This window comes from Neofelis nebulosa, chromosome 6 (genome assembly GCF_028018385.1).
Source record: "Neofelis nebulosa isolate mNeoNeb1 chromosome 6, mNeoNeb1.pri, whole genome shotgun sequence".
In the NCBI taxonomy this organism is placed as follows: Eukaryota; Metazoa; Chordata; class Mammalia; order Carnivora; family Felidae; genus Neofelis; species Neofelis nebulosa.
The window spans coordinates 36,590,466-36,605,199 of NC_080787.1; the positions used below are offsets into that span (position 1 = coordinate 36,590,466).

Genomic DNA, 14,734 nt, shown 5'->3' on the forward strand with positions numbered 1-14,734 from the left:
TAAGGTACAACATGACTGCAAAAGCTAATTGTTTGAACACAAATATTAAGATATCAAACACTAATCAGGCAGTACATTTAAAAATACTCCTTGATACAAAAGGTAAGATGCAAAAATTTAAGTGAACTTAAAAAAATGTAAGTACGTCTCACTCAGTGAGAATATGGAGCCAAAATGGAAGCTCTGTCACAGATAATCCTAGAATTCGCATGAGGTAATCAGATGTGAAGTTCGCAAGCGGCCTAACTTCTGGTTATATCACATTACCCTAGGCTGTCCTTTTGCGGCTTCTTTGCCATTTCACAGCTATACCTGACACGGCACGTTGCCCTTAATTGCTCCACCCTCACTCTCTTGGTTTTGTTTTGCTGAAAATGTAGATGCAATCTGAAAAGAATATCCACATGTTTCCATCTCTACATCTCCCTACCTTACTGCACCCAGGCCCATAAACCGGGTCTCTCCTCTTAGTACCACAGAGGCACTATTTGTGCTCCAAGTGGAAACCAACCCAGTGGTTTTCTATACCCCACTTAAAAACATTGCTCCAAGCAATTCTCCCCCTCTCTTCTGCATAATGACTTTAACTCTCTACCAAAGCATAAAACATGCTGTATTTCTCCCTCAAGAAAAAACAAAACCCTCTCTTGACCCCATATCCCCCTTCTATCTACTGCTCTCCTTTATAGCAAAATTATTCAGTAAAATTGTCTGTAACTACTGATCTATATTCTTTTCCCACTCACTCCTGAATCCACTGCAAACAGAATTTTTCCCCCTTATCAAAGTCACCAATTACCTTCTTGTTGCTCAATCCAATGGCCAATTCAGTCTTCATCCACTTGACCCATCAGTAGCCCTTGTCATGATGACATTCTCACTCTGCGCTGAATCAACTTTTCCTTGGCTTCCAGAACACATACTCTTCCGATTTCCTTGCTCCCTTGCTTGCTACTCTTTCCTTATCTCCTCAGCCTCTAAATCATGCAGTGTTGAAGGGCTTAGTCCTCAAAGTGTCTTCTCTTCTATACCTACTCATTCTCTTTGTGATTTTGTCCAGGATTGTGGCTTAAAATACCACTGATAGGCTGACAACTTTCAAATTTATACCTCCAGCCCATTCCTCTCCCCTGAATGCCATTTTCTATATATACCTCATCTTTTCCCCATCCCAAACCTGCTCCTTCAGTCGTTTACTCCATTCCAGGGAAATGGCAGCTCTACCCTTCCAGATACTCTGGTCAAAAAGCTTAAGGCCCCCCTTGACCCTACTCACATCTTACACTCAACCAATCAACAAAATCCCACCTTCAAGAATAACCCAATTGTGACTTCATATGACCTCCACTGCCACCATTCCAAAGACCTTGACTGAATGAGATTGTATCTAATAAAATTCCTAACAGTGTCTGGCACAAAAAAGCACTTGACTAATAACAATGCCCTTCCTCCCACCAAAATTTCACATCAGGCTGCAGTTAAGAATCACTCAGAAAAAGAGGTTCTCAAAACCTCCTTTGGGAGCTGGGGGGCACAGGTCCCTGAGGGGCCAATACTATTTTCATATTAATACTAAGATATTATCTGCCCTTTGCACTCTTATTCTCTCATGTGTGTACAGTGGAGTTTTCCAGAGGCTACGTGACAGGTAACAATGTCATCACTCCGACCGTTAATGGAATGTGTACTTGTATAGTCTTGTTATCTAGAATTTTCTAAGATAACAGGTTTAGGATACAAATATGCTTCTCAGAGATTAACTCAGTTTGATCGTTCTGTGCTCTTACCAGTCATTTACACCTGCTATAAATTCCTACAACCTGAATATTGCCCTACATATCATTAATCCAAATTCTGAAGCTTTGCTTATGCCTACACAAAAACACAAACAATACATTCTGTAGTCTAGTTTGGCAATAGTATATTTCAAATTTTTAAATTTTTCTAAATTTTTAAATTGTATCTAAAACTGTTACTTTACCACCGTTTTATTACTTTAACAATATTTTATTCTCAAATAAAAGACAATGTGTCTATAACTTTTTTATATTTAAGGATAGACTATTTCTTTAAAAAAGGAAGATTAGGAGACTTGATTTCTCAACACACAGTTGCACCATCCATGTCTAAAGATGCTGAAAATGATGAAACTGACCATATCAGTGAGTTGTCGGATTCATGAAAGGGAGGAGTCTACTCCAAGGAAACTGGATGAAACTGTAGTAAGAAACAAAAATATGGAAGATGGAAGCCATCTTACCCTTAGATTTGTAGATGTTAATAATCTACCTTATTATGTTTTATGCAACAAAGGTTTTTTGTTTTTTTTTAACCTTTTTAAAGTTTATTTGTTTTGAGAAATTGAGCACAAGCAGGATCAGAGAGAAGGAGAGACAGAATCCCAAGCAGGCTCCACACCATCAGAGCAGAGCCCGATGCGGGGCTTGAACTCATGTACTGCGAGATCATGACCAGAGCCAAGATCAAGACTTGGTCACTTAACCAACTGTGCCACCCAGACGCCCCAACAAAGTATTTTTTAATATTATTACTGAAGCATCATACTGAGACTAATCATTCAAAAAAAAAAAAAAAGGAACTGAATATTTTACACACCATAATCAAGTGGGATTTATTCCAGGATGTAAAGATAGTTTGACCTCCACATATCAATACAATACACTACACTAACAAAATAAAACACAAAAATTACATTATCATCTCTGGGTCGCCTGGGTGGCTCAGTCAGTTGAGCATCTGACTTTGGCTTGGGTCATGATCTCGCGGTCTGTGGGTTCGAGTCCCGTGTCGGGCTCTGTGCTGACAGCTCAGAGCCTGGAGCCTGCTTTGGATTCTGTGTCTCACTCTCTCTCTGCCCCTCCCCCGCTCATGCTCTGTCTCTCTCTCTGTCAAAAATAAATAAACATTAAAAAATTTTGGGGGTGCCTGGGTGGCTCAGTCAGTTAAGCGTCCAACTTTGGCTCAGGTCATGATCTCGCGGTTCGTGAGCTCAAGCCCTGCGTCGGGCTCTGTGCTGACAGCTCAGAGCCTGGAGCCTGTTTCGGATTCTGTGTCTCCCTCTCTCTCTCTGACCCTCCCCCGTTCATGCTCTGTCTCTGTCTCAAAAATAAATAAACGTTAAAAAATTAAAAAAAAATTTTTTTTAACTCTGAAAATTATATTGTCATCTCAGTAGATACAGAAAAAGCTTTTGACAAAATTAAACATCAATTCATAATAAAAACTCTCATCAAAGTGGGTAAAAAAAGAATGTGCCTCAACATAATAAAGGCCACATATGACAAGCCCAAGACTAACATCATACTCAAAGGTGAAAAACTGAAAGCTTTTCCTCCAAAATCAGGAACAGAACAAGGATGCCCACTGTTGCCACTTTTATTCAACACAGTACTGGAAGCCCTAGCCAAAGCAATTAGGCGAAAGAAAAGAAAAGAAAAGAAAAGACAAGACAAGACAAGACAAGACAAGACAAGACAAGACATCCAAGTCAGAAGAGAAAAAGTAAAACTGACTATTTGCAGATAACATGGTCTTATATGTAAGCAAACCTTAAAGACTCTGCCAAAGTTAGAACTAATAAATTTCATGAAGTTGTAGGATACAAATTCCATATTCAAAAAATCAACTGCATTTCTATACACTAAAAATGAAATATCAGAAAAAGAAATTAAGAAAATCCCATTTGCAGTTGCATTAAAAAGAATAAAATACTTAGGAATAAATTTAACCAAGGGGGGTGAAAGATATGTACACTGAAAACTGTAACACATTCATGAAAGAAACCAAAGACACAAATAAATGGGCAGATATCCCATGACCATGGATGAAAGAATATTATTAAAATGCTCCATACTACCCAAAGCAATCTACAAATTGAATGCAATCCCTACCCAAATTTGAATGACATTTTTCACAAAAAGAGAAGAATCAATCCTAAAACTTGCATGGAACCACAGAAGACCCTAATAGCCAAAGCAATCTTAAGAAGAACAAAGCTGGCTGGGGCGCCTGGGTGGCTCAGTGGTTAGGTGTCCGACTTTGGCTCAGGTCATGATCTCACGGTTTGTAGGTTCAAGCCCCACATCGGGCTCTGTGCTGAGAGCCTGAAGCCTGCTTTGGAGTCTGTGTCTCCTTCTCTCTCTGCCCCTCCCCCACTTGTGCTCTGTCTCTCTCTGTCTCTCAAAAATAAATAAAATGTAAAAAAAAAATTTTTTATAAAAGAAAAAAAACAACAACAACAAAGCTGGAGGCATCATGCTTCCAGTTCCAAACCACATTACCAAGCTACAGTAATCAAAACAGTATTGGTGTCAAACATACATAGATCAATGAGACAGAACAGGGTGTCAAGAAATAAAACCATGAATTTATGGTCAATTAATTTATGACAAAGAAGCCAAAAATATGTAACAGGGAAAGGACAGTCTCTTTAATAAATGGTGCTGGGAGGGTCACCTGGGTGGCTCAGTTGGTTAAACGTCCAACTCTTGGTTAAACTGGACAGCCACATGCCAAAGAATGAAACTGGACCACTGTGTTACATTATACACAAAAATTAACTCAAAATGAATTAAAGACTTTAACCTGAGATCTGAAATCAGAAAATTCCTAAAAGAAAACACACAGCAGATAAGCTCCTTAACATCAGTCTTGGCAATGATTTTTTTAATTTGAGACCAAAAGCAAAGGTAACAGAGGTGCCACTCTGGCTCAGTCAGTAGAGCATGTGAGTCTTGACCTCAGGGTTGTGAGTTTGAGCCCTGCGTTGGGCACAGATTTTACTTAAAAAAAAAAAAAAAAAAAAAAAAAAAGCTAGGGTGCCTGGGTGGCTCAGTTGGTTGAGCATCCGATTTTGGCTCAAGTCGTGATCTCAGGGTTGTTGAGTTCAAGCCCCACATTGGGCTCTCTGCAGTATGCACAGAGCGCACTTCGGATCCTCTGCCCCTTTTCCCCACTCTCGTGCATGCTCTCTCAAAAATAAATAAACATTAAAAAATATTTTTTTTAATCATAAAACTCCTTAAAAAAAAAAAAAGCAAAGGCAACAAAAGCAAAAATAAACAAGTGGGATTACATCAAACTAAAAAGCTGCAAGAAAAGGAAACCATAAAAAGGCAACCTACCAAATAACAGAAAACATTTGCAAATCATACATCTGATAAGGGTAATATCCCAAGTATACAGAGAACTCATATAACTCCACAACAACAACAAAACAAAAAAGAAAGAAAAAGATGTGATTTTAAAATGGGCAGAACTAAATAAACATTTTTTCAGGGGTTGGGGAGGGAAATTTTAAACCATTTTTTCAAAGATGACATACAAATGGCCAACAGGTACCTGAAAGGATGCTCAACATCATCAGAGAAATATAAATCAAAACCACAATGAGCATCACCTCACACCTGTTATAATGGCTGTCATTAAAATGATGAGATCACAAGCACTGGGTATGGAGAAAAGAGAACCTGTGTGCTATTGGTGGGAATGTAAACTGGTGCAGCCATTATGGAAAACAGTATGGAGGTTCCTCAAAAAATTAAAAACAGAACTATCATATGATCCAGCAATCCAACTTCTGGGTATAGCCAAAGGAAACAAAATCACTACCTCGAAGAGGTATCTATATGCCCATGTTCACTGAAGCATTATCACAATAGCCAAGACACGGGAACAACCTAAGTGTCCATCAGATGGATGAATGGATAAAGAAAATGCGACACACACACATAAGAGTATTATTCAGCCAAAGAAAAGAGAAACTGGCATTTGCAACAACCTGGATTAACCTGGTGGGCATTGTGCTTTGTAAAATAAATCAAAAACACACACTATATAATCTCATTTACATGTGGAATCTAAAAAACAAACTCACAGAAACCGAGAACAGACTGATGGTTATGAGAGGTGGGGATAGGAGGGTGTGAACAGGGTCAAAAGCTACAAACTTTCAGTTACAAGATAAATAGGTTCTTGGGATGAGTGCCTGGGTGGCTCAGTTGGTTAAGTGTCAGACTTCAGCTCAGGTCATGATCTCACAGCTCATGAGTTCCAGACCTGAGTCTGGCTCTGTGCTGACAGCTCAGAGCCTGGAGCCTGCTTCAGATTGTCTCCCTCTCTCTCTGTTCCTCCCCTGCTCACTCTCTGTCTCTCTCACTCTCAAAAGTAAATAAACATTAAAAAAATTTAATAAAAAAAGTTCTGGGGATGTTATGTACTATAGCTAACAATACTCTGGGGGCATGGGAGGGGTAGAAGGTGGGTGATGGGTATTGAGGAGGGCACCTTTTGGGATGAGCACTGGGTGTTGTATGGAAACCAATTTGACAATAAATTTCATATATTGAAAAAATAATAATAAAAAAAGGAAAAAAAATCACAATAAAAAAAAAAGACAAATCTTACATACACTAAAACATACTGGTTTTGAGTATACATTTGGACAATGTGTATACACCTATGTAAATAACATTTAAATCAAGATTGACATAGATTGAAAGAATGGCTGCAAACTCCTGAAATTCCAAGATGGCCATGTGAGTGGACCTGAGCTATCCCCCAGGACGTTAAGAGGACACCTGGAGGGAAAAACCAAGGTAACGCAGCTTGGAACTGGCCAACAACCAGACACACGGATGGGGGGGCCCCCCTACATGATCCAGGTTATATAGAAGTATGTATGAGAGATGTAGATCGGCTGAGCTCATCCAGAGGACAAAAACTATGCAGCAGACCAACAAAATCGTGAGCTAAATAAAGTGAGGTTTGCTTTAAAAACAACAACAACAACAACAACAACAACAACACTCTGTTGTATACAGTTATTTGAAAGTTGCTAAGAAAGTAAATCTCAAAAGTGCTCAACAACAGAAAAAAAGATTTGTAACTATGTTATAGTGGAGAAACCAGACAGACCTCACCTTAACCCAACAATCACGGTTAACATCACCAATAAGTTATACTGACATCATGTACCTTTTGATATGATGCACTGACAAGGGGACATCACTTCTGAGACATTATCGCCAAAAATGCATGACCTCAATCTAATCATAAGAAACCATGAGACCCAAGTTAAAGAACATTCTACAAAATAATTCACTACATATTCTGTGTGAGACTCAATTTTCTTCAGATACTTCAAAACAACCTATCAAAACACTGAACCTGTACTGAATAGCAGATACGAAAACCCGGCTATCAATTATCTAAGAATATTTGTGTATTTGTAAAAAGTGTAAAATACCACCAATCTTTTCACTAAATCTCACACTTGTTTCTTATTAATGAGCACTGGGGGAAGACGGTGGCAATTCTTTAAGATGGTGGGCTGTCATCTTCAAAAAAATGTGTATTTTGTGAGACTGGAGAAAGATAAAACAGTAATTACTGTGGCTGCCAATATTATATTTGTGATTTAACAATGTCATTTACACGGCATTTACAACAACAGAGGAACATTTAAATAAATTATTTAATCTATTCAATGGACACACAGACGTTAAAATGTATATGGGGAGTTCAGATTAGGAAAAAAAATGTTTATCATACATGAAAAACCAGTTTACAAAACTGTATTTAAACCAATCACAATGCTGTAAAACACAAAAACCATAATGATTAAAGAATTTCCTCCCTATGTTTTGGAAGAAATTAAGAGTAGGTATTTATCCTCCCAACAATTGTGAGCCTGCCATGTATAAAGCACCATGTAGGCACCAGGGAAGATAAACTAGAAGCAGGAGAGACGCATTAGATCTCTGGTAATTTACAACCCAGTGGGCTCAAAAGAAGGGAAGTTTTCCAAATTCACTACAACGAGCGTGAAATATCATTATAATGTAAGAAAGACTAATAAAACTGCCTTCCAAAATAAGTTTTTGGCATTCAAAATTTGCCAAAAATATCCATGTTTCTGATAAATTCACTTCTTCCCACAACACACATGTGCTGGCTCTGGGATGTGTGAGCAGCTGCAGCCAAAAGTGACAATAACCAATAGATGCTGCTAAAGTCAGTATAGATTTTATTTCTATAATTGTATCACAGCCTCTCTCATTCCACCTGCTTTTTGTTTTGTTTTCCATGCTGGTGCTGGGAGACAGCTTTAGAAATATATCTTTAGGGGCGCCTGGGTGGCGCAGTCGGTTAAGCGTCCGACTTCAGCCAGGTCACGATCTCACGGTCCGTGAGTTCGAGCCCCGCGTCAGGCTCTGGGCTGATGGCTCAGAGCCTGGAGCCTGTTTCCGATTCTGTGTCTCCCTCTCTCTCTGTCCCTCCCCCGTTCATGCTCTGTCTCTCTCTGTCCCAAAAATAAAATAAAAAGTTGAAAAAAAAAATTTATAAAAAAAAAAAAAGAAATATATCTTTATTCACATTTCTTCCTTTCCACATATTTACCTTCTTCTTGTGGATCTGTCAGAAAAAAACTGTGCCCTTTTCTTCTTTTGGACACATTATTTCACCAGAAATACCACAGTAGACAGCTCTGAACACCCTTTTGGTTTCAGTTCCCTTATCTCACTGAAGTGGCTGGATTTTGTCTAAGGTTACTTCCAGGCTTACAAATGTAAAGATTCTTCCCTCCTTCCGAAGATAAAGCCCTTTGAAAGCAAACTCATATAGCTTCATTTCCTGCATTTAAATCCTTTTTAGGGAAGCCTGGGTGACTCAGTTGGTTGAGCGTCTGACTTTGGCTCAGGTCATGGTCTTGCAGCTTGTGAGTTCAAGCCCTCTGACAGCTCAGACTCCGGAGCCTGATTCAGATTTTGTGTCTCTCTCTTTCTGACCCTCCCCTGCTTGTGTTCTGTCTCTCTCAAAAATAAGTTTAAAAAAATTTTTTTAATTAAAAAAAAATAAAAGTAAATAAATAAATGCTTTTTAAAAAAAAATTTTTTTAAATATTTATTTCTTTTTGAGAGAGAGAGAGAGAGAGAGAGAGAGAGAGAGAAAGCAGGGCAGGGGTAGAGAGAGAAGGAGACATAGAATCCAAAGCAAGCTCCAGTCTCTGAACTGTCAGCATAGAGCCCAACACAGGGCTTGAACTCACAGACCGCAAGATTATGACCTGAGCCAAAGTCGGACGCTTAACCGACTGAGCCACTCAGGCGCCCCATAAATAAATCCTTTTTACAATTTGCTCCATTTAAATTCTTTCTTTTCCAATTCCTACGCTTTTGGATCACACATCACACTAAAGCCTATCTTTGTGCAGTGTGCTAGGCTGTTAAGATCGGGATCTGATATTTTTTCAAGATCTGCACAATCTGTATTAATGTAGTGGAAGCAAACCTCTACTCACCCTTCGACACCCAGATTTACTTCTTTCCCACTATTTCCAACTTCCCAATTCAGTATTAGTCAACCCACTATGCCTTAAGCATTCTGGACAGGGTCCCTTTACGACACTTATCTCACTGCTTCATAATTACTTGTTGACCACTGTGATTCCTTCAGTGGATCCCGTCTTAGTAACAATGGCTAACAATTCCCGAATGCTCCACAAGTACCTGGGAGGCGCTTTATCTTCCCTCATTCAAGTTTCACAGAACTTCATGAGTTAGGTGCTACTTATTCCCACTTTACAGATGAAAACACGGACTCCTCTGACCTTACATAATGCTCTTGAATCAGTCCCCACCCTTGAAACACCTCTTCTGTTCCCCTTCCTCTCTACAGCTCCTACATGCAAAGGCATAGGGAAATACAAAAAATATAAATGCTTCTAGCCTCTCTTTTGAAGACAGGATTTAAGTTTCCAGAGTTCTAAAATTCTCCTTCCTGTTTATAGTTTATTCTCCATGGTGCTCTATACACAGCAGGCCCACAACTGCTCATGAGGATACATACCATTCAACTTCCAAACTTAAAAAACAATCATTTTGATCCCAACCATACCAGTCTGTCAGACCTTTTCTCGCCTCTAAAATGCCTCTGACCAGATCCCTTTCAGTATATACATTTTCCTTCTCAGAATGATGGGGCCATCTGGAAGGAGTTTTGTCAAATTCACATCAATATAATTCAGGCTCTAGGTTTTTTCTTTTCTCCACCCTGCCATCTCAGATTAAAATTCACTTCTTTCCTGAAACCAGTCCTAATCAACCCAAAACCACACTGGATCCCCTTCTAAACATACCTGTTCTCCTCCTTCCTACCTACCTAAATCCTATCCATCTCCTAAAGCCCAAGATTGACTACTTCAGTATTCTGTCTCCAACAGGAAGCCCCTCCAAAGCACAGCCTCTCTATACTTCTAATTGTACCATGTACTTTAGTCCTGTCTCTTCCAATTGTCTATCTGCCCCCACTTAAGACACAAAATAGCCGCTTGCTCAACTGCACTGAAATGCCTAAAGAAAATTTAATTATCAATATAGAAAAGCATTCTTCCTGGAGACCAGTGAACACATCTCCAGTATTAAAAATCATCACTGCATCTAGACTAGGGCTTTATATAGAGGCTTCAATAAATTCTTGCTGATCAAGATAGAACTTGGGAGACTACAATGTGTATTTTAAGAAACATCCTAGAGCTTTCATAAACCTGCATTTAAAAAGCATTTTTCAGGTGCCTGGGTGGCTCAGTCGGTAGGTAGAGCATGCAACTCTTGATCTTTGGGTTATAAGCTCAAGTGCTATATTGGGTGCAGAGATTACTTTGGAAAAATAAAATCTTAAAAAAAAAAAACCACTGGGACGCCTGGGTGGCTCAGTCGGTTGAGCATCCAACTTCTGCTCAGGTCATGATCTCGCAGTTTGTGAGCTCTAGCCAATGCTGCTAGCTCAGTGCTGACAGCCCATCAGTGCAGAGCCTGCTTCGGATCCTCTGTCCCCCTCTATCTCCCCTGCTTATACTCTCCCCCAAAATAAATAAATGTTTTTTTAATTAAAAAAAAAAACATTTTTTAATCTGGTCCTTGACATCCACAAGGTTTAAAATATTAAAAATTCACACATCCTCAGATATTCTTTAGGACAATTCTAAAAAGAGAAACTATAAGCATCAAGGGTAGGGAGGGTATGATCATGCTGATAAGCATTTAGTAAAAACACCAGTGTTCAGGCCAATGTTAGCTACACTGGCTCTAATCTGACTGGATTATTCTTTGGCCATTACTTTAGCAGGAAGAAATTTTTACCACAGAAAAAAATAGAAAAATGTTAAAGCTCTCCCAGAAAAGATAAGATAAGATAAGATAAGATAAGATAAGATAAGATAAGATAATTTGGACTCAACGCATACACATTTCTTCTGGGGTACTGAATTAGTGAGGACGTTACCTTAAAAACTACCCAAGGCATAAGACAGGGTTCTTGGGTTGCAAGCAACAGAAACCAAGTCTGGCCATCTTGCCAAAGAAAATGTGCTGAAAGAAATACCACAGGCTCAGATAATTGGAGAGGCAGGGACTAGAAGGCCAGGCTGGGAAGATAAGCCCACACCATGGCACTCCAGGACTGGCAGCTAGAGCCTCAGCCAGGATCTAAAACACAAGTATCTGGTTAGCAAGGTAGCCACTCCCCTTCCCCAACACTCCCCACAGCCTTCTCAGGACCCAGATCCCAAGCACTGAGCCACCAACTAACGGAGCCTGAGTCCTACGTCCACAGAGGCACAGCAGAGAAGGGAGCTAGTGCACTGGCCATTCAGTTTTGGGGATGGTAGTGTGGGCTCTTCCTCCTCTCCAAAAGAGGATTTCTCCAAAAAAGAAGAATGCTTTGAGGAAAGAGGAGCTGACCAGAGACCCTAGAAATAAAAAGCATTTATCCCTCTCGTCAGAGACATACCCACTTGCAGAGTCACTCTCAGAATGACTCTACATTCTATGCTCCGATTTTCTGCCAGAAAAATCAATCGTTCAATACACTCTAAATCCCTGCACTAGGGCCCACAAACTCCTCTCCAGAGGCTCTAATGTGTGTGCTATTGCCTCAGCTGCCCTTGGCCTCTTCTGCCCAGTCTGGCCACAGCATACGCTCCCCCCAAGTCCCTTGATCAAGTCCTCTGCCAAGTCCTTCCCAGACGCACACCTTATAAAACCAAAGAATTCATCTCCCCACTTCTTTCTCACACAGCACTGTATTTCTAGTTTAAAAATTTTGTTGTATTATAAAACTAATCCACAGAGATTATTTTTTAAATTTTTTGTAAAGTTTATTTATTTTATGAAAGAGAGAGAGAGAGCACGCGAGCAAGTGCATGAGTGGGGGAGGGACAGAGAGAGAAGGAGCTAGAGAATTCCAAGCTGGCTCTGCGCTGTCAGCACACAGCCCCATGTGGGGCCTGTGAGATCATGACCTGAGCCAAAACCAAGAGTCAGACGCTTAACCAACTGAGCCACCCAGGCGCCCCCACAGGGACTATTTTAAATAAAATGTAAGTTGTTAAATCAGTTTTCTTTTATGTACTTAAAATACTTTCTTAGACATGCAATAAAGTACTAGTTTTTAATGGTACAAAGTATTGACACCATGAAATAAAAAGTAAGTTAAATTCTGAAGGATTTTCCTGGTTCTAGTGGCAGCTCCAAGGTTCCAAACTGGTAGGGTTTTCTGTTGAGTGTCTTGTTTTCAAGTCCTTGGGGATGAGAAGTGTCTTTAATTCCTCTCTCAGACGTTGGTTGGGTGAGACCCTCTTACTTTCTCTTTCTCCAAGTACAGATCTGGGGCAGAGGGGGGGAGGCAGGCTGAGGACAAAAGCTTTCTTTATCCAGAGAAAGGCTTCTTTCTCTTTTTTCTGTCAGGCTTGGACATTTGCCTAAATGACGGTAGGTGCTCCATAAATGATGATCTGAGGAAAGACGTATACTACTTAACAGTGCCGTGCTCCTATGAACAGGACCCACCGTCACCAAGTACTCTGCCCTGTCTGGTACCTCTCCTCACGCTGAAACTGTCATAGAAGATGACGAGACCAGAGAACCACTGAAGGACTCTATTTTAAGATCTTCTACTTCAAATATCACACCGTACTGCAATCGCTGGTTTAGTTATCGATCTCCACCGTCAAACTGCAAGAACATGAAAGCAGGGCCTGTGTCGGCCACATTCACTGAAATGCAGCCCCGTGCGGTACTGCTCGAGAAGCACAAACCGAACTCATAAACAAATGCAAACCGGGGCTCACGAATGCCACAACGTTCTTCTCACCACAATTCACTACAAGCGCGGGTTACAATGAAGTCAGAAACTGCCTTTTTCTTAGCTTTCTATTTACATAGCTGACACTGAGTGTTAACTGGTGCCAGGCCCTGGGCTAAATGTTCTATATATTAAGTGATTTTCCTCAGGTCTCCAACAATACAATAAAATAGGGAGGTACTATTATTGCTACAAGAGGGAAGACGAGGCAAAGAGACATAAAGTAATTTGCTTAAGATCACCGGTGTAGTGAGTGTAAGAGCCAGGGTTCCAACCCATGTCTATCTGACTCCAGGGCCCAAGCTCTTAACCACTACAAACATCAAAACTCAAATGCTACTCTATGAGGCCTGGGCAAGGGGGCACAAGTGTGTGAAGTCAGTCAGACTATTCTGACAAGGACTCATCGTGGGTCCAAAGCAAAGAGGTAGGAGTATTTCCATCTCCATAAAGAAATAGGCACTCTCCCATTGTCCTTGAAACATGTAGCCCTTTTATGTCCACCCTTCTACTTCAGAGTGAAATTTACAAGGGTACAAGAACTATTTGACCTTCCTCTTAGCGCTACCTCAGGGAGGCAGTAACACCTCAGCTACCACAATAAATGGTAGCTGTTGCTGGGCCTCGATATCAAAGGGACCACGCGGAGTGGCAAGGACTGTGGCCAACTCAAGAGGGGTGGACAGTCCAAAGGGCAACCACCAGTCAGCTCTGGCTACAGCCATCATACAGGAAAGCTGGCCCAGAACTGCCAGATCTTCCGATTTTCCAAGAAACCTAAAGACCAGGTTTCTTATTTGAACATTTTCAATATTAAAATATTGGCAACTAATTTTAAAAAACTGTTTAATCATCTTGCAGCCCAAACACAGCCATGAGCCATCGGTCTGTGGTCCTCATGACACTTCAGGGCAAACAGGTTTCCAAAGGCCTCTGACCTTCCATGAGGTCACCTATCTGGCCCGATGTCCTCCACCTGGAATATTCTTCATCAGCTACCCAAATCTAACCGAGACTTCTAGGTATGGCCCCACACACTCCATAAAACTGCTCCTGACACTTCAGCTCATCTTCACAGACTCCCTCAAATTCCCTTAAACACTCCTCTCCATCACTTCTCTAATAGGCTTATATTTTACATTCTACACTACATCTTGCCAACAGCTCACAGCCCCTTAGGAGCACACATTCTGTTCTACACATCTTAACCTCCTCAGTTTAGAATATTCTTTATAGATATATGACAACTATTTTTGTAATTAAAAAACAATTCTGTTGAAAAAAATCACTCATGGTGTCTAGCACAAGGATGATCCCAAGCTACGTCCTTATTAAATAGTTGATGAACCCTATGGGGCGCCTGGGTGGCTCAGTCGGTTGGGCGTCCGACTTCAGCTCAGGTCATGATCTCACAGTTTGTGGGTTCAAGCCCCACATTGGGCTCTGTGCTGACAGCTCGGACCCTGGAGCCTGCTTCAGATTCTATGTCTCCCTCTCTCTCTGCTCCTCCCCCACTCATGCTGTCTCTGTCTCTCAAAAATAAAATAAAAAAAAACATTAAAAACATTTT

General features: G+C 40.5%; 2 protein-coding genes across 4 annotated transcripts in view; both read right to left on the minus strand.

Annotated features, from left to right (window-relative positions):
- Window positions 1-14,734, minus strand: part of RPS10 (ribosomal protein S10) — a 193,245-nt gene that overhangs the window by 132,445 nt on the left and 46,066 nt on the right. The window lies entirely within an intron of this gene.
- Window positions 1-14,734, minus strand: part of NUDT3 (nudix hydrolase 3) — a 134,439-nt gene that overhangs the window by 107,093 nt on the left and 12,612 nt on the right. Inside the window, exon 1 of one of the 3 annotated variants that reach the window (XM_058733626.1) lies at window positions 800-1,149. The exons of the other annotated variants lie outside the window; for them this stretch is intronic. Within the exon in view, the coding sequence (XP_058589609.1) occupies window positions 800-838 (39 nt within the window). The 5' untranslated portion in view covers window positions 839-1,149. Of the gene's footprint in view, window positions 1-799; window positions 1,150-14,734 lie in introns of those variants that run through there. 3 annotated transcript variants of the gene reach the window in all.